At 45.4% G+C, this 20,483-nt stretch overlaps 2 protein-coding genes across 3 annotated transcripts in view; both read right to left on the bottom strand.

Annotated features, from left to right (window-relative positions):
- Positions 1-175, bottom strand: part of CYREN (cell cycle regulator of NHEJ) — a 56,450-nt gene extending 56,275 nt beyond the window's left edge. The window contains exon 1 of the mRNA XM_057386295.1: positions 5-175. Coding sequence (XP_057242278.1) covers positions 5-63 — 59 coding nt within the window. The 5' untranslated portion in view covers positions 64-175. The remainder of the gene's footprint in view (positions 1-4) is intronic.
- Positions 176-1,918: 1,743 nt separating this feature from the next.
- Positions 1,919-19,581, bottom strand: WDR91 (WD repeat domain 91). 2 transcript variants are annotated; one of them, XM_057386235.1, is made up of 15 exons: positions 19,411-19,581; positions 17,570-17,749; positions 16,388-16,594; positions 15,470-15,553; positions 13,165-13,289; positions 11,053-11,230; positions 10,626-10,784; positions 8,998-9,212; positions 8,406-8,556; positions 6,852-6,946; positions 6,364-6,532; positions 5,555-5,663; positions 4,231-4,343; positions 3,420-3,617; positions 1,919-2,564 (listed from the first exon to the last, which is right to left on the bottom strand). In XM_057386235.1, the coding sequence occupies exons 1-15, from the start codon at positions 19,531-19,533 to the stop codon at positions 2,400-2,402; spliced, it is 2,271 nt and encodes a 756-aa protein (XP_057242218.1). In that variant the 5' UTR covers positions 19,534-19,581; the 3' UTR covers positions 1,919-2,399. The 2 variants fall into 2 exon arrangements, with proteins under 2 accessions (XP_057242218.1, XP_057242227.1); XM_057386244.1 differs by having other exon boundaries at positions 8,998-9,197; positions 19,411-19,580.
- Positions 19,582-20,483: the final 902 nt, after the last annotated feature.

Here is a 20,483-nt window from a genome sequence, read left to right as displayed (position 1 = left end):
CCGCTCGTCCCCCGCCGTCCCCATCCAGGCCGGGAGCTGCCGCCGCCGCGCCCCCGCCGCCATTCCCGCGCGGGGCGGTGCCGCCGGGGCGCCTTCCGCTCGGCACGCCAAGGCCGCTTCCTCGCCCGACCGGGAGCGCGGGAGAGCTGGAAAAGCAGCCCCAAGCCGCCCTAAAACCCAGTCACGGCAGAGCGCCGTGCTTGATAAGGCGGGGCGTGAGGCGACGCAGGCGGGCAGGCAGCCGGCCAGGCCGGGTATCCCTCGATATTCTGGCAAGGAGCAGACGTGGTTCTGTGTCAGCTGCGGAGCAGGCGGCACGTTTGGAACGATGCATGCCAGCCGCCGGGCCCCGGGAGCAGCCTGATGGGCCGGATGGGGCTCCGCTCCGGTACCGCCGCTACACCGAGCGCACACGCCGCTGCCGGGACGCTGTGCTGGCCCTGGCGCGCAGTGGAGCCCCGGCGGGCCCGGCTGCGCCGCTCTGCCCGAGCGGCGGGGGCTCCTGCCGRGAAGCGGGAAGGGAGCCTGGGCAAAGGATGGATTAAAACCCCTCTAGGAATACAGCAGGTTCTAGTAAAACATGTTCATTCCTTCCCTCCAGCTTCTCGCACCGTATCGACGTTGTGCTGATGCATCATTTTGCACAGCAGCCTTGGTCTGGAGCTCATTTTTAATACTTTACCTGTTTGGGTGGTTTTTAGTCTCCTACTTATGAATCARAGCYGAAAGTGGTYTCTAGAATCYCAAGTGACTGGAAGAAGATAATATYTGGAAGAAAGTAACAGCCCTGGTAGTGTTCAAGGCCAGGCTCAATGGGGCTTTGGGCAAACTGGTCKAGTGGAAGGTGGCCTCAGGCAGTTGGAACTARAAGAGCTTTAAGGTTCCTTCCAACCCAGACCATTCTACAATTTTGTAATTCTAAATTCTAAAACATCTATGTAATCAACCCTGCAGTGCTTGGAATATAGCTACAATCTCTTTTGAGAGGCCAACAAAGGCTCCCACTGGAGAGCGCTGTAGACTCTCAGACTAACCACRGGAATGCCTGAAGCCAGTTTGAAGTCAGCACTCAATTTGAGGAATCATTACCTCAGACTGGCATGAAGAGCAGCAGCACCATTAGTATCACATCCCATTGAGATGGAAACCCTGTCTGCCAGGGGAATCTTAATCTTGGAGGCCCTTGAAATGGAAGGTGCGGTTATCAGATGATTGTAGTCAGCCAGAGCAAGTTACTGCATGGACAATAGGTACCTGTAAGCTTGAACATGTCTGTAGTGAGGATTTCAGCATCCAGCAGTGCTGCCCTTGAACAGCTGTCTATTAATATGGCTACCCAGATGGCTCATGAATGGCTGTGCATTTTCCAGCAGGGAGTGCATGCTCTGCCATGGAACAATGGTACCATAAACTCCCAATACAGGCCAAGGACATAAGCAGCAGAAAGCTCCCTAGCAATGGGTAAGCAGATGAAATGTTATCTGCTTAGTCCATTCAAAAACTATGCAATATCTGAGCACAGCACTTGCCCCGATGTTGGGGAGCTTAGGGGGAGAGACAGCTCCAGTSACAGAGAGCCCTATAAGGGGCCAGACTGGTTCAGGCCTCCCTCCTACCCACTATACGGTAGCTGCTAGGCATTATGTAGCTTCTGAATCCCAACACAAGTATCTCAAAGTCTGACTCAGGATTTCTACTCTAGTTAGTAGCAGATACCTATGGCAAGGTAAGACAATACATCCAAACAAACACAGTTATTTTTGTTTCTGGATGTCTGGTTCACCCTGGTGTGCAGGYGTGGTGCTGGAAGCACCTGGTGAAAGCACAAGGGCCTCTTTTGCATGCAGAAAACTCTTGGCACATCACTGCCCCAGCCACCCTCCACGTTTTGCAGCAACTGCTGAACAAAGCATAGAGCTCAAGTGCAAGGGAATATTTTCTTTTTATGGAAAAAACAAATAAAAACAAACTAACAAAATCATAACAACAAATGTTGTTACATACAATACCCAAAGAATACTCTGGTTTTGCATCAGCCTTTCCAGTTTGAGTCATCATCATGCACTGTGCTGCCTCATGCTTGCCTCCTCTAGCCTTACCTCCTTCTGCAGAACCCTGGCATGACCCCAGCCTTCCAGCCACATGCTACTCAAGACTTCCTAACAGAGGGAAGTCCAGCTGCCACAATGGATTAGTGGAGACTTATTTTTTCAGTGCTGCCACTGATCCAGTCCCATACTGGCATTCTGTTGCACAGTGCTTTGGCGAACATATTTATCAAGAGGCAAAAGCTACAATGAGAAGAGGGACTTTGCCATCTCTCCCATGCAGTTTGTTCCTGTGAGTTAACACTGGTTTTGTCAAGTCTACTGCTCTTTCCCCCTTCAGTACTGTCCAGGTTAAGACTTTTGAGCCAGTAAGGTTGTTAATTTAATTTTCCCATCCATAGAAGCAGTGAGGCAAGTCCCGCAGTCCATGGCTGTGCTCCAATCCACTGTGACAACAGGAGCTCGGTGTCCTCCCAGGGAAAGGCAGCTCTCCAGAACCTTTTCCTCACCATTTAACTAAAAAAAAAGGAAAGCACAAGATTTTAAGGAGGTTAAGTTTCTGCAGTGGGGGCAATGGATCCAATAAGACAAGCCAAAGCCTGATAGACTCCATACCTCTAACAGGATGCATAAGTAAACAGAAAATCARAGAGATTTGAAGATGTGTGCACACATGAAAAATGAAGCTCCAGTCTCACAACAGAAGCACATGTCCTCAACCAGCTCAACTTCTGACATCAGCTGAACTGCAGTAATTGAACGAGGCAGACTAAAAGCGCACACTGACGAGAAGCACATAAGCCTAAACTATAGCTCATGTTAGTTCAGGTGCTCTGAGTGCCCAGATGCAAAGTTAAAATTCCATCTAATCTGTCTTGCAAAAGAGAAGGCACTGGGCATGTGATCAGTAACCCTTATTATGAAGCACAGAAATCTGGGCACTTGGAAGTATTCAGCCTTACCCTTCATTTAATTTCAAGCCATAGTAAGGGAAGAGAATCAGCCTAACACAGAAGGACGGAAGGCAGATTAAAGATGAGCACCAGTCAACACACATACATTTTGCATTGAACTGGCAAGCATCCATACACTAAAAAAGTGATTAAAACTTTGTCCTAGGCACTTGGATACTAAAAACTGCCACAACTAAGATTTAAGAAGAAGCACACACAATCCAGCTATGTACAGAGGATCCAAAGGCTTGCTATACGCCACACACTGCTGAAATGTGCAAAACTGAGCAGCAGCTTTCACAGAGCAAGGATGGGTAGGTGCTGTTTAAGAACTTCSAATGGCTGCTGTTGCATCCTTGTAATTAACAAAGGCTTGTATGGATACTTAAGAGTAATCCCCATCATTTCTCAGACTTACCTTAAAAATTACTCCCCCRGTAGAAGAACATGTCAACATGTAATTGCCCTCAGAGTCAAAAGCAAAAAGCCGTCCTCGTGGGAACTGGACTTGCTTGTAGCCACTGTACCCAGACAGAACAAAAGGACCCGTAGCTTCTCGGGGAAGGTCATACTCTGATACCTTTAAGCCACTTTTGTGGATATTCCACTGAATAAACTAGAATGAAAAATGAGATGACAAAAGCCTTTAATGAAATTAACTGGGAGAGTTGCCTTTTTTTGCTTTTAAACTGAGTGGCTATTCCACACAAACAGAAGATGCCATTTTAACATCTATATTTAAGTGGCTATATTAAAAAAACACAGGCTGCAAAGGCTGTAAGAGTGCATAATACCCAGACAAACGTATGTCCTGCCTTCCACAAGCACCACTGCCTATGCATCCTTCCACAYTGCATGCAGTATTCTGGTGAGAACTTACTTAACTTTGCCTCACACATCTACTGCTGAAGACTGTGGAACTACAGAAACKGAAGCATTTATTATAAACCAGGGAGGTGCTGATAAGGAAATTTATGCAAAGTGTTCAAGGATCTGCTTCCCTGTGAATCCCAGATCTCAAATGAGGTGATCACAGAGGCAGAGAAAGGTCATCTTCACATGGACTGTCTAGGAAGAAGATGTCACCAACAGCAGGATTTGCAGACAAGGTCCAAGACAGCTCCAATTATTAATCTGAGCTTATTTTTACCATTGTCCCCACCACATGGAGAAGACTCCAGAAGTGAACTCACTGMCAGGTGACCAGTAGGAGGCCACCCATAGCCTACCTTGCCATCCTCGCCTATGGTGTAGACTGTGTTCTCATCATAGCTGAACTCGACGGAGTAGACTTCCCCATCGTGTGCCTTCCAGCTCATGGCGCACTCATGCTGCTGCATATCTGAGGGGAGAACCAGTACTGAATACTCCTCATACTCACAGAGCTGAGGTGAAGAGAGGGAGGCCTTTTACACTCCTAAAGTCTCTGTGACAGCCCTCCAAACCAGCCTGGGGGAGCCCAATCCAATCCCAGCACACTGTGTGTATACACCCACATATAGCTTCTCACTTAGAGTACACAGCTCACAGAGGGAAGAGTGATGTGAAACTCTTGCCTTCAAATGGAAAGTCTCCTATGAACTGCTTTCCTCAAGACTCAGCCTCCAGTGGTACTGCTGTCTAACCCAGCCCAAGACCACATGGCTCAAGGGCAAATTCACTCTCCTCTTCAGCAGGAGAGAAACAACAAATCCAGCAGCACTATCAGGGTCTCCCGCTGATATCCTCCAGAGAAAGTCTGTGTCAATTCACTCCTGAGAGCTCCTGTGCAGGAGAGGGGATAGTTTCCACCTTGGTCTCCAAAGATACCCCACAGCTGCCTTCCTGCTGGCAGAAGTACTAAGGGTACTAAGGGCAGCCACTTGAGGACTAGGGGCCATCTCACTACCCAGTTCCATAGAATCACCTAAGCAAGAAAAGACCTCCAAGATAGTCAAGCCCAACTGTTACTTTAACATTCTCAAGTGCACCACTAAACTATACCACTCAGTGACACATGTGCAACATCTTTTAAATGCTTCCAGGGATGGTGACTCCAGCACRTTCCTGGGCAGCCTGCTCCAGCGCTTGACAATCCCTTTGGTGATGGAAGTTTTCTTAATATCCCATCTAAACCTCCCCTGATGCAGCTTAAGGTTGTTTCCTCTTGGYCTATCCCTTGTTACYTGAGAGAAGAGACTGCCCCCCACCTGGCTACAACCKCTTTTGAGATAGTTGTAGAAAGCAGTAAGGTGCCCCCCTCAGTCTCCGTTTCTCTAAGTAAAGAAAGAACCCCAGCTCCTGCAGCCACTCCTCACGTGCTCCAGACCCCTCACCAGCTTTCGTTTGCTCTCTGGACATGCTCCAGCTCCACAATGTCTTTCTTGTAGTGAGGGGCCCAAAACTGAACATGCTGTTTGAGGTGCAACCTCAGCAGTGCCAAGTACAGAGGGACAATCGTTTCCCTCATCCTGCTGGCTACACTATTTGTGATGCAAGCCCAGATGCCAGTCTTGGCCCTCTGGCCTCACAGTTGGCTATCAACCAACACCCCCAGGTCCTTTTCCACCGTACCAAAGAGACGAACAATCCCATCTGCAGCCCCAGTGACCAGGAGGTTGCCATTGTGGTTGAAGGCTGTGCAGTTAATAGCAATGGGCCCAGGCTCCAGAGAGAACTGCAGCTGGAAGGGAAAATCTGCATTAATGCTGAGAAACGGAGCTGGGGATGCTGAAGAGCTGAACTCCAGGGGAAGGAAGAAAGATGGTATTTAGCAGCAAGAACTCTGGTTTGGAGCCCTACACCTCTAATGACTACAGATTTCAAGGTCTGGCAGCRGCATTTTACTGTGACACTAAACCAGCAATTCACCTCAGCCAAGCCACAGCTTCCTTGGCCATGGCCTCAAGGTTGCAAAACCAGCTTCTGGCAGGCATTAGCTTGATTGTGTTGCTTTCTCCTACATGTCAGGGACAGCACTTCACTTAAAAACAGTGGGAAGGGCGAGGGAAACAGCAGCAACAAAAACCCTTCAGTATAGCTCAATTGGAGAAAGCCTGAGCAAAGCATCATTCAATACACTTGGGATATTTCCAGTCACAAATTGTGCAGCCAGGATAGAAACAAGAGCATGGATTATTTTGAAGAATMCCTCAGAAAAATCCCAACACACCAACAAAACAAAAAAACTTCACCCAATCCAGCAGCTACTTACATTATTCATTTTTATCCTGAATGTGACAGAGAGGAAAGGAGGAAGGAGGAAAAAGAAGGGTGTTGAAAAGAAAGTCAGCATAATTTAGAAAGAGGGCTCCTATGCATTGAAACAGAAGACACTCATTCTCAGCAAGCAGACTGAGAAAGGAAAGAAATCCAGCCCGTACCTGCTGCTTCATCGTCTTAGTGTCCCACAGTAGCAGCTTCCCAGGAACTTGGTTCATGCTTTTGCCCCCAGAGTTGATTACTGAGAAGTCAATGTGGGAGATGGGGCTCTGGGCTGCTGCAGAGCAGACAAAGGAGGCACCACTTGGGCTGCAGGCAAGCGAGAGGATCCTGAAACACAAGCACATGGTCTGAATCAATTCTCCTGCAGCTGCCTCAAGCAAAATACTCACCTACCAGCTTTCCCATTAAGACCCTGCAAGACAGGGTGCACTGTAAAGGAGGGCAGGATTCATGTGCTTAGACAGATTTTRAGTGTCTCCCATTTAACTGAGCAGTTTTACACTGCTCAGGCAGGGACTGCCTTGGATGAAGGCTGGATAGCCTTTTCTGCAGTTGCAGAAAAGCAGCAGGAACATTGAGACATTCACCGCTAAAACCAACATTATTTATTTATATTTATACATAAAAATCACTATTCCAGAGTTACCTGGGCATGTCTTCATCAATGCTGATTTCACAGAGATTCTTCTTTGCCTCTGTGTCATAAAGACGAACTGTGCCAACCCCACTGCCAAGCAATAGCTTGAAACCAGCAAGAAGGAGATGGAAAGAGTGTGAGTGAGCAGTACAATGATGCTATCTAACAACCACCAAGACTTAGTCATTTTTTTGCTATTTAAGTATTCAGACTATGTATTACTCCATTATGGTACATCCTGTCTTCCTGTGCAATCACTTCTGACCCCAGAGCCACAAAAGTCAGAGTAAAAACCCTGCTTTCCAGTGAGAAAAAGACCTAATAGGCACCAGGGTGGTATAAACACCACTTTCTAGATCATGGCTCAGCATTATAGGATGCAAAACATGTATGGAGTCTGAATATCTAGGGAGTCCAAGGAAGGAGAAGCTTCAGATTGTTAATCATGTGCTAAAGAGAAAATCAAGCAGAAGCCAACTCCATTCATCCATGGGAAAATGAAAGCATCCAGAAGAGCTCACACATGCTTTGTCAGTGGTGTTACAATTTCATTTAAAATTTAAATCATGGAGAGATGCATTATAAAAGAAAATAGAGCAAGCCAGATCTTTGCCACTTCACTGCCTAATTTGCTGGTGAATCCCACATGTATTTCAGAATGAATAATCTTTCTATTTAGTGAGAAAGAAATAAATTCCACAAAGCAGAAGAAACATCATCACAACAAAAAAAAAGTGCAACAACTTCATCGACAACTTGCTTTCTAAAAGAAAAAGAAAAGAAAGAGACAAGCTGTAGCACCAGCCCTTCACAGGTGGCATTTTGAGGTTAGCAAGCCACACACAGTTAGTGCCAGAATGCACAAAATGCTGCCTCATTTGCAGGCCAGCCTTCTCATACAGCCCTGCCTTTGCCAAGGAGGGCATGAAACAGAGCAACAGTTCTAGGACTCAGAAGAATGCATGTAATTTAAGGCTCTTCTCTAGTAACAGAACTAGAGGAAAAAGGGATATGGGAAACATTTAAACTGCCRTGTTATTTACACAAGCTCCGAGCTCATGCACACATAAACCCTTAGCTCTTAAGACACCAGTCTGAAACTCACCACGGAGCTTTTTTCACACACACAGAAGTAAAATGCTACCCCTACACCCGTTTTCCCTTCTCTGCTGCTGGCTCAGAGTATGAGTAAGCTCCACAGCTCTCTGCTGTAGGGTTCCCACAAGCTGTTGTACTCACTTGCCTCTGCCTGTYTTCACAAGTTGCGGCGTGATCTGTGTGCACACAGGCTCTTCTCTCAAAAGGAACTACTTCTATCCTGCAGCTGTACCCACAGGGCAAGTGGTGGTGAATTCCTTGCTCAGCACAGAGCCTACACTCCCCACTCAGGTTTTTCTTAGAGCCTAGAGGCTTTGGTTTCTCATGTCCCACTAAAAGTGGAAACTAACCACTGCTCAAATCTTCTGCACAATGCAGCTGTCTAGAAGTTAACATACAACACACAGCAACACACCCTCAAATCATCTGCTGCATCTCCCAAGCTTCCACACGCAGACTACTCACCAGCCGATCACGCTTGGTGGCCCATTCCAGGGACAGCAATGGAGATTTGGAAATGGATGAAGCTTTAGTTTGCATTATGGGGTTAAAAGACCAGACTTTGATGACCCCATCCACATCCAAGCTGGCCACCCTCCGTCCAGAACAATCAACCCTGTGTGTAGAATGAAACCAATGGGATATTTTTCTCTCTCAAATTCTTAGCTGCAATCCACTAATCCTTCCTTTCCTGGCCACACACCAGTTCCTTCTGCAGGAATCAGAACTTCTTTGCACCACTTCCTGCTCAGTTCACACTAACTGGCACAATGAAGTGCACTAAGCTCCAGATATACAGTGAAATGCCCTTAAGCAATACCATCCTGCTTTCCAAAGGAGATTCTTCCTGGCTAGCATCAATCAATCACAAAAGTCTCTGTCCATTCTCACTGCACAAGCTGGACACTATTTTCAGTCACACCAACTTGATGGCCCTATAACTAAGAGTACATGTCCAACGTGCTGGAGAGAACAGAGGCTGCGAGAAAGAGGCCAGACACAGCTGGTCCATCTGCAGAGGCCTCTACACGACAGCCCTCTTCTGCCAGTGCATTACCTGCAGTACATGATGGATGAATGGTGCTCCCCATATTCCTCCTGGCTCAGGACGATGAAAGGCTGCTCYTGCCGAACCCCCACAGCCTCTGCACCACTGCCAGGCATTTTGGTTGAAGTCTCTGTTTGCTCAGCATTCAGCTCTGAGCATGGTTCTGCCTCAGCTATGCTAGTATCTGTTTTCTTCTCAGCACTTTGGCCCTGAAGGAAGAAATCCTGTGTGAAATACAAGGAAGCAGCTCCATATCAAGCTCCACAGCCACCCCAGCCTGCTGGGAGAAAAAAAAGAAAAGAAGCTGCAACAAAACAGAAACATTGTCAGCCCAACACTCCTTCTTCCAGGGACCTTTCTGAGCACAAGGATAATGTGTTGCACAATTGCAGGATTTAATATGACCTGCTTAGTTGTTGAGTCCCTTATATCCCCTTCCAAGTGCCCAGCTATACACTTTCCTGTAAGAATGAAAGGAGCTACAACATTTCTAGCATATCTCAGCCAATATCAGAGGCCCCTTTGCATGCCATTAGAGCACAGATTCACAAGTAAAGTAACATATTTCAAGGAATTCTTGCATTCAGCAATATAAGTTAAGTCTGTATAATATGCAGTTCTGCAAACCTGCACAAAACCTCTTGCTGGATCTCAAGCTCCAGTGGATGGATTATCCTCATCTGCCAGAGATTTAAACTGTGCACACCAGAGCCACTACTACAGCCAACTGACTGATGACAACAGTRGAGCTGACACTTGAGTCCAAAAGGTTAAAACCCAATTTGACAGGGAGACAGAACAAATGGAGTTTCAGGAGGTGAAGGTATCTGGATGAGACAAGAGCTGCACTGGAGAAATGTTTGGAAGCACTTTAGTCTTTCCTTGCCACCAGAAGCTGAACAAGAAGTAGATAGAYAGAAGAGTAGTAGATTACCACATAAGGTGGTAAATCATCTGCTGCCATTCTTTGCTAAACTATCCTCTGAAAAGTAAGTGTCTCAAAATGGTATTGGTATTGATGATTTTGAATTCCTATTCTGCAACACATACTTGTCTAATTTACAGTAGCTTCACATCAGGACCAATTGATSAAGTCCTGCATAATCAAATCATATAAAATCACAGAGATGGAAAAGATTGGGAAACAAATCCAATAATTATTCTGTTAATTAATGTGAGGAGACAACAACCAGTGAATGACACTGAAGTGAAAGAAACAGTGTCACCTTTCAATTTCCTTTTTGCTCACATGCTTTGAGTACAACAAAAATTTAGAGYATCGAGCTTCCCCAAGAGCACCAGAATGAATTTTCACACAGCCCAAAAATCACTGCCTTAACCCGGAAGAGAAAAAGGAAAGTCAAAAGAAACTTACTGAGAAATTGGCCTTTACAATTTTCCAACCAATGTTKAAAGTGTTTTAGATGAACCATGAAGAAAAATTGAAATGCCAGTATGCCAGGGACACAGAAACAAACCAAGTGTAGAAGTTGATTAACTACAGACATTAACCTTTGATACAGTTAGTTCTGACTAGCAATTCAGAAGCTTAAAGGAAACACTTGCTCTTGTTTTATCACTTAGTATTACAGAAATATCAGCCTTCTGCTTCCCAGCCTTGTASTGCTGTCCAGTACCTGGAAGGTCCCTTTTGACAACAATTCCTTCCTTTCTTTCCCATGCTCTTGCAAACGTTTCTGCCGCTGCTGMAGGGAACTTGACTCGCCTGCCACTAAACCACTGAAGTGGCTCTTCCCATCCTTACAGCTCACTGTTCCTTCTTTTCCTTTGGCACTCTGGAAGGCAAAGAAATGACTGGGCAAAGTTATGCTTGTGCTAGGCTGCAGAACAAAGAGCAAAAGAAGCAGCAAAGCAACCAAGCACCTGCAAGGGCTCCACAAGCTCTCAGAAAACAGTAGCTGTTCTTGTGTTGCATTCAGGCCCAGCGTACATTTGCAAGGCAGGAAAGGACATTTTATTTTTCAGGTGGAACTAAAAGCTTGGAGTAGTGCCATGGTGCAAATTAACTCCTTGGAGACTGAGCAACTTTCAGTTGAGAATTACCTGGTGGTTTGTTGTCTCCTTCTTCCCTAGCAGAATACTGCCAGTCTGTGTTGGAGAAGCCCCACTTGAATGGGTAGGTCTGGAAGGACCCTTTTTACTTTGGGAGAGGAAAGAGGACAGAAAGCCTCCCCGGGACTGAAGAGAATGTGCTGTACTCCTCTGATTGCAGGTCATATCTCTAATGAAAAAAACAAAACACCACCAAATAGAGCATGAAAGTGTAGCGAGCAACCTGGTCAAAGACCACTCAGTTAAGTGAAGTGACAGCTGTTTGAACCACTGGAAAACGGATGTACATTTCCAAGCTAGTGCACCACTATGCATTAAAAAACTATTTGAATATATCCTGTTAGTGCCTGGAGCAGTCATTATAGTTACTGTAACCAAAAGCTCACTTCTCCCAGATGCCAGAGACAGTGAGTTCAAACTGAATGTTGCTGAATCCTCTGTAGGGCCACCTAAAATTCCTTCCACTCCATCTGGTTTGTTCAGAAAGACCCTAAAGGAAAGGCAGAGGAATTCAGGTTTCTATAGAACATATTCAGATGGGATTCCCAATTCAAAGCATAAAACGGACCTACTTTGATAGACCTTCAGTATCCAATCCTTCACTGAACACCCTTTGGTAAACAGCAAGTTATGTTCAACAATGCRACATCACAAGCCCTCAATATCTCAAAATCTAGACCCAAATAAAATAAGAGAGCTACAGCCCATTTCTGTGATTATAAAAACCTCCCTTCTCAGTCCACAATGACAAGAGCAGCAGCTGCTTCCCAGAACGCAACTGTCTGACCTCACTCTGCTCAGCTTCCTCTGAGAGCAGAGTGGCAGCAAGGGGCAGGGGAATACAATAATCTTCACTGTCTGTATTTACTCTTCAAGGAAGAACAGTTCTACCAAAGCTGGGCTTTGAGTTAAGCAGAGATGTAAAAATAAGCAACCAGAACTGGCCCCCAGACTAAGAGACAAGTTGCATACACAAGAAATGCCACTTTCTAGGGAAGTTTTTCTAATTCAAATGGACAAAAAGAAATAAGGGAATGAATTATCCCATCCCTCATGYCACACTCTTCATACATGCAGATAGCATCARAACTTTCCACATAGTTTAAAAAAAAATACCACAAATTAAACTATAGCCTGTCCTGTGCAGACTACAGAGCAATTATCAAGATTGTTCAACATACATTTAAGTCTATTTAATTAGACAGCTTTTAGATTAAAACATTTTGTGTGTAGTGTCTGCTACAATTTCTATCTGTCACTGGCGACAGGRTAATTTAATCAATCCTCATCCTGTCCAAATATAAGTGAAAGAAGCACATGAAAAACTTGAAGCCACAACATTATTTGTAACTTGTAGCTGAGCTACATATACTTTCAGATCCTTTTAAAGCAAGAAAAAAAAAATAAGTCACAGTAACACAGTGACTCCACACAGACTTGCTTTGCCTGACTCTGTATGGGGGTAAAAAACATAACAAGTAACAAAGCTGTATCACTGTGTATGTTGTCTAATTTGCAGAGGTAGGCATACAATACATRTAGCCATAAAATGCACTTTTAACTGCAACAAGTTCATGGGGAATTRTGTACATAACTGAGCCTCACATAAGAAAAGCTCCTTTTCCCTTGACTTTGCAAAAGGAAGAAAACATCCCTGTGTAACTTCCCAAAGAACTTCCCAAAGAATCCCTTTGGGTCCTACAGTATCTAAAAAACAACACAAAGCACTCACCTATGCCACTGCAAACACTCAAGTTAATTGGAATCAAGAGACAATCTGCTTCAGTTGAGCAATGCTGCATGGTTATTGCACTGCTATTAATGGCCTAGATGCCCAGAACACCTTGGTGCAATGCTGAAAGCAGAGCAGAATCAGTTCCATGTGTGCTTGGGCTCTCACTAGCTTACAAATACCTCCCAAATGACAGGAGAGATACCCATCATGAATTCCATTAAACCTACTTAGGTCACCATAATTTCTGCCTCGATTTCTTTCTGCATTGACTCCCATAGTAGGGGACAAGGAAATGACCCTCCAGGAACCTCCCTGACCTAACAAAAGCAGCTGTGCCTGTCCCCAGCCCTTCTCCTCCAGGCACTCACAGTTCAGAGTCCCCTAGTCGATCCATGTTGGCCACATATGCAGGCAACTTGTGATGCATAACTGTTTGTTCCACCTCCAGTTCCTCTTTCTTCATGCGGGAGGATTCAGCCTGCAGAGCAAACAGCTACAACAAGAGAAATGAGCCAAGTAAACACAGGGTCACTGAGATTCACCTCCTTCCCACTCACTGAAGTTGTTTACTCCTTTTATTTCAACAGCCCTAGAAGGGTGGGGAAGGAAAAAAGTTGCTCTGACTGGCTGAGCACCACATCAGCCCAATTAGTCAAAACAATCAGTACTTTACACACATGAAACTGGAGCCTACTTAAAACCCTTGACTCCTCTCCTTGGCCTGCTGCTGTGAGGACATTAGTGGTGCTGGGAAGCAAGAGCTGGGCAGGGCAGAGTTTACCAGCCCCTCTCTGTGCAGACAGTTTAAGATCAGTGCAATGCAGGCACGGAGCCTAGAAGGTAATCTTCTTCCCACGGCCAACCCTTCCCACAACTGGCAGGGTGCACCAAGGTCAGTGAAACCACGTCACCCTGAAGTCCAGCTCCATACCCTGTGCAACTCCTTCCCAAGCACGACAGTGTGATTTTTCTCCACATTATGGAGAAAGAAAAACGTCTCTTTTCCCATTTAGCAAAGAGGAACCTCATGAGGCAGCTTTCTGAAACAGATGTTTATGCCCATGACTCTTCTTCACATAAAGTGYTCCTCAAGCTTTTCTGTTTCTGTACGTTTGTTTTTCAGATATAATTATTTTTCCTTTTATCACAGTATTTAAGGAAAGAAAATTCTGGAGGAAATATTAGCTTTAGAAATCTAACTTGCTATTTATGTATTTGCACTGTTTCAACAGCATAAAACAGAATCACTACTTAATTTTAGCTAGCATAAAATTCAGTGTTTGTTCCCATCTTTTTTTTTTAAACCTGTATTCTATAGATAGCTGGTTCCTCTTCTGACCYGAGTTCTCTAAAAGGGAAAGTCTTGTTTTACCTCTATTTGACAGAAAACCCTTATTCAGATTGCAAATGATATCAACCAACATACAAAATACAAACCATAGCTTTAATTTGACKAAAAGTAAATACAATATTGGAGGAATACAAAATTGGAGGAAATAMAAGAGCTCTGTTTCAAAATATACCTTATCCTGCTGTCTCTATTCACTGACCATCTTTGCAGAACCCTTCTGTTTGACTGATCTACTAACTCCATACAATACGCAGCGACAKGTATTTTTTCCCAAAAAAGTGCCTCCTTTTTGAAATCAATTATTCTATTTTACTTCAACATTTTTAGGACAGTGTTGAACAGCTATTAAAACACTGAAAACAGGAYGCATAACATACCACATAATGTTTTGTAACATAGGAGGTAAAGCACAAACTTTACCAGAGTATTTATACAAAAAGAGCTTTTATGTGGAATGTTTGAGGAAGTGAAATTAAATTTCTGCTTACATGAATAAGCCTTCCTACTTGTATGTGATCATGCACATGTGATCTATAGTTTAGAAACTTCTTAAACTGAAGATTTTGAGTCTCTCTAATAAGAAGTTACACCGGGAAATGACTGACCCATGTTACATATTTTTACACCCTCTCCCTAAGTATCTGCTGAGGATACTGTCAAAAACAAGCCATGGAGCTGGGAAACATTTTGTCTGAACCAATCAACCCTTCTTATGTTTTACYTAAGAACCAGAGTTGAGAAACAGACATTCACTACATTTCCATTAGTACATTCAAACTGCTTTAAGTGCACATCAAACATGGTGAAGTGGCCATTTCAGAAGTAACAGTTTCTGTCTCTTTGCCAGAATTTCCTGCCCATTTCCATTGCTCCTAYTGCTCTATCAGCTAAAATCTGGAAGTTGCTGAACACTATTCAAAATATCAGCCACACATTCCTCCAGCCCAACCCATTCAATAATTCTACAATATATATCCCTAACCTGCCACTAGTTTCACCTTTTTGTGATTTGCAGTGTAACAGAAAAGGAATTTGTATATTACTCAGTCATCTGTCAGACACCACAAGGAGGGGAGACAATCACCTCCAGCAGAGGGATGGAAATACCCTAAACACACATTTCACAATGTGATCATAACACTAAGTTTGCTAGAGACAATTGRAAGATAAATCAAAATAAAACAAAGGACTTAAATAATCTGCCTTACAATTACAATCTGCACCAAACTGAATAGTTACAATATTCTTGAATGGATGGAACCAATTTTACAAAACTCACAGCATCACACCGTCAGCAGCTAAAGAGTGACCTCAGTTCTGACCTTATGCCGCAACGATTCATTTTCTTCTTGTATGAGACTGCTCCTGAGGCATTCAGCTTCGAAGTTCAGTATGACTGGAACTGGTAAGCAAAGTTAAAGAAAATCGAGGCAATAACTTGTGTGCACTGGCTTAATTCTAAAAGCCAGCACTCCATACCAGACATGTATCTGTAAAAACAAAGCTGCCCAGTCCACAAAATTAGCAAAAAGTATGTGCATGACCTGAAGATTAGCAACAGCTTAATYACTTAAGTCAACTTTTTATTTTGCTGTTGCACAAACTATTTCATGTGGTTTTTTCAAGATTTAGATTATTTCTTTTTAGAGTCAGAAGTGGAGGACAAGAAAGGGTCTGTTAGTGCTTTACTGTACAGTGAAGAAACAGTTCAAGATGACCTGTATTCCAGCTGCAGCATAAGCCTCMCCATCACCAAACACAAAAGAAAGAACTCTGTAGTGTGGGGCAAAAAACTTTCTTTTACAATCAACTGCTCTATTATAGCAAGCTGTCCCTAGGCAATGTTGTGAACATAATGCACCCAAAGAAGGATCTAACAGAAGATGCCAGTACAGTTATGGACTGTGACCCAAGGTTGTGTGYCTGTTTTGTACTATGTCAAGCAAAGAGTAAATGCATTTCAGGGCAAGATGTGGACAAGATTTCTAGTGACGAGCATAGGGATCAGTCAGCATCAGTAACCACAACAATAGTTTGTGCCCAGAGACTACAATGTATCATCAGATAATTGAGCAATAACTATTCCAACATCCTCTCATAAAAACCAAGCTTTCAATTAAGTTTTTGCTGTAAACAATCACCTGAAAGCAGCAAGTTCTGTAGWACTATATTCTTGGCACTGTTGACAGTGTAACACCAGGACAAGGGAGATATAACTRCTAGCTGCAAAAAAGGATATGCATGCACTGAAATAAGACACTCAGGAAGTTGTGCAGAGACACAATAAACGTATCTGCCCACTGGCGTGAGAAATAGGTAGCGAAGGTGGGGTTGGAGTCTGGAGCAGGGAGGAAGGGCAGGACAAACCAATCCTTCCACTCTGCCTGGTTCTGGAGCTCAGAGGCCTGCTTGAGGAAAAACTCTTGTGCCTTGTCATTGCGGCCATTCTGAAACACAGCAAGGAGAACAGGGCTCAAACTTCCATTAATGCTACCAGATTAGGTCTAGGAATGTTGGCTTTTTGTTATGAACAAAATAACAACTACTTTCACCATCTGGCACAACAAGTGGTTAGTTACAGATTCATCAAGAAACAAAAGAAATCTCAAATACACTAGGAGAAGCTCACAAATGCACTTAATCCAGCATTCTTTCTAGTCACCACAATCTTGCTTAAAGGCTGAGACAARCCAAACCAAACACATTGATTTCCAGTTAAACCAGTGAAGAATGCACTGACATTCATATACAGGACTAAAGTATGATTCAAATTACTCAAGTCTACAGCAGATGCAGCCTGAAAAGGTTTCCATCTGACACATTATTCAGACAGGACTGTCACACTTCAGAGTAAGCACATGGTAAAACAAAACAYGAAAATACACACTCCAGGAAATATGCATTAGATTTTGACTCCTCCTCCAACACCCATYATTAAAGATGTTCAGTCAGGGAATGGAATCAAGAAGGATGAACTGARAATACATTCCATTGACTTTCCAGGGTTTGAACAGAAAAAAATCTCTATTCCATTTTAAGCTTATTTCTTTCTGTTCTATTCAAAGCAAGCACAAAGACATTAATTTCCTCTCCTACATTTCCCTGTTCCATTTTGAACCTTGTGTCCTTCGCCAGTATCCAAGTTAACTGAGCRAGACTTTCTGAGGGGAACCTGTCTTTATATGAATGTCAATATCTTGCTCCCAGCAAACCATGTTTCCCTCTTGCCCAAGTTTCCCTAYCCTGCACACAAGCTTGTCATGTGARTCTGCATCAAACTCCTTACTACACTCCTGATCRTGACACATGAATTGCTTGTTCCTTACCCAGCAGGCCTGTCAGAGGCTCACAGCAGTAGTTTATTGCTTTGGTTTGAGGGACCAGGATCTTTATAAAGTAGAAGCCCAAACATCAAATACTACCTGAATAGCATGGACAAGGTAGTGTCGGAATAAGCTGGTTTTGAGCTTGTTMACTGTTGGCCGATACACGTCTTCCAAACGGCTGAAAAGGCGGCGGTCCAGATAACTCCAGTAATCCCGCAGGGCAGCCAGATCATAGCTCTGAACAAACTGCTGCAGCTGGTCCACTATCTTATCCACCTAAAGAGGGCAAAACAGGGAAGACTGCAGTCACGTGAGGGCTCTTCTGGCACAAGACTTTCTGTAACTTAGCGCTGAGAAGCTTTAACTGCATAAGTAGTACAATACAATCCTTATGCATTAGCTGTTTTCTAATCCTGGAAACACTCTGCATTTTGTATTAGCATTCTTCCACTCTGCAGCACTTTTCAAATGAAGGAAAAAGAATCACAACAGAACACGGCCAAACAGATTTTGACAGAAATRTCGCATTTTTTTTTAACCCAACTGATGGGTTTTTTTGCAAGTAAGCAAAACTTTCTACCTCTTTTACAAGTCAGTTGATAATGAAACAAATAATGTGATTAAATGTTGTAAACTCAAGTGCAGCACCTGAAAAAAAGTACTACCTTTAGACTAAAAGGAAAAAAACCTCTATTTAGCCAACAGAAAGAGGAAGTCAGTTCTGCTCTATTGYAATCTTGTTACCTTTAGTAACATCACCTATTAACACAGCAAGAATAAAATTTTGCAACAGGATTTTTTTTATCAGTATGTCCCTTTGGAAATAATTTCTGCAATAYGAATAAGGCAAAATGGTGGTGTGGGAAGATTTTTTGTTCAGTGGTTTTTGAAGGCCAAGACAGACATCAGAAAATTTAAAAAAAAACCTGTATCCTCTATAAAATTAAACTAAGGTTGTTTAATATGTGGTTTTCTCTCCCCTCATCACTTAATATCCTAGGACACAGCTCCTATCTCTGTGGCTTCCCACAGATAAAAAGGGTGAAGTTTGTGACTTCAACAGACCCTTCTTGGACAATAATTCAAATTAGTTCCAATGTCTGCCAAACTGTAAATGTTAGCGAAGTGCTGGTGTTTTATCATTAATAAAGTATGTTGTTTTTATTTTTTAAAAGTAGTGCTTCTATTGCTGGTCAAATAAAAACCTGACTGTTCAAACCACTACATTCGGTGCCCAAAACTAATGCTAGAGGAATATGAAGCTCACACAAAGAACGGAAACTGTATTTTTGAGACAGCCRAATTCTGTGCCCATTTCCAAGTTAGTTAAGGTAGCTGGTGCTCAAACATACAAACTAAGGAGCGGAGCTATAAAGCCACTGGACAAAAATCTCATGACCGAGAAAGATGAATTCACAAAAATGTCTTCCTGCCGCTGCCCTCTCGGTACGCGCGTCTTCTCCGTTCCTCTCGACTCGAAGCCGAGAATCCGCCGGTCGGTTTCAGGTCGGACAAGCTGCACAGACGGCCAAGGCTGACCAGCGGCGCGGGGCGAACTGCAGCCCCTGGCTCGCAAGGCAGGCGAAGGGATGGAGCCCGCTGTCCTGCGCTGCCGCCGCTGCGGAGCCGAGCAGGASGGGAGCCTTCAATCGGCCAAAGCCCCGCGCCGGAGGCTGCGCGTACACGAGCGGCGGCAGGGCGGGCCGGGCGGCTCCGGGATGCGGGGGTCCCGCCTGCGCGGCCGGCCGGGCCCGGTGCACAGCCCAGCCCAGCCCAGCCCAGCGGGGAAGCGCGGGGGCTCCGAGGGCTTTCCCAGCTGTCAGACCCCCTCGCCCAGCCCCGGGAGCGCGGAGAGGCGTCCGCGGCCCACAGGGGAGCGCGTCTTCCCCGGGGGGCACCCGCGCCCAGCTGGGAACGGGGMCGCGGCCGCCGCTCACCCGGAAACCCTTCTCCCGGTCCGCCTTGATCTCGGCGTCCAGCTGCTTCAGGGTGGCGGTGAAGCCGCGGAAGAGCAGATACTCCCGCACCAACTCGTCCGTGCGTTCCGCCGCCGCCGCCATGGGGGCCCGCGGCGCCGCCGGCTCCGCCCGCCCACGGGCGGAGAGGGGAGGCGACGGCGCGGCCCACCTCCAGGAGGACTACAGCTCCCAGCGTGCCTTGCCCGCCCGCTTCTTCCCTGCCCCACTCCCCTCCCCACCGGCGCGTGCAGCCCGCGTTTTTCCCGTCTTCTGATTGGCCGTTGTCGCGCGCCGGCTGCGTGCCGATTGGCCGTCCGCCACGTGCGGCTCGTGTTGCTTGGCGCGGGCGGCAGAGGCGCGGCGGCGGCCGGGGCGGGTCCGGGCGGGCTCGGATGGATTGATTGACAGAGCGACCGACCGAGGGATCCAGAGTGGCTCCCGGCGCGGCCCCTCACGGGCGTCCCCCGGCCGGCCTGTCCCTCCCGACCTCAGAAGGAGCAGCAGGGGCGGGCACTCTTACCTCTAGGCTGTGCTTGCGGTCGGTAGCGAGGCAGTGGGCATTAATCCAGTGGAAGGCCGGGAAGGGATTTCCAGGCGGGCGCCTCAGGCTGTGTCAGGCCGGCGGGGCAGCAGCAGCAGGACCGGCTGGGTCTGGATCTGTCGCTCACGAGCAAATGTGTGTCTGGTATCGTTGCCCACATCAATGTCACAGTTTAGTGGGGAAAAAAATCGATATTGTAAAGAACCCTGTCATTTAGCGACATCAGTGGGAGCAGAGGAGTCTCAGTGCTTTGTGAAGCCAAGCCCTGGATATTTCATGGAAATGAAGCATCAGATCTTTGTAGGGAAGGGTCCAGGAGATGGGAGGCTGGCTTCAGCTGGGTTGCAGTTAACTTAGTGGTGAATTAGATTTTAGTACTTAGTAGGCAGGTATCTCTCAGGCAAAGAGAATATTTAGAACTCTATGATTTTCTACAGAAAGATAAATTCTTGATAGTCAGCCAGATTTTTTTCTTTTTGTCTGTCCACTATGCAGGCTGTAAGATCCTTTT

The sequence above is a fragment of the Malurus melanocephalus genome, unplaced genomic scaffold, assembly GCF_030028575.1.
Source record: "Malurus melanocephalus ecotype Western Australia unplaced genomic scaffold, MMel_1.1 scaffold_16, whole genome shotgun sequence".
In the NCBI taxonomy this organism is placed as follows: Eukaryota; Metazoa; Chordata; class Aves; order Passeriformes; family Maluridae; genus Malurus; species Malurus melanocephalus.
The sequence above is the reverse complement of the archived record's forward strand: the minus strand, read 5'-3'. Positions and strand labels throughout refer to the sequence as shown.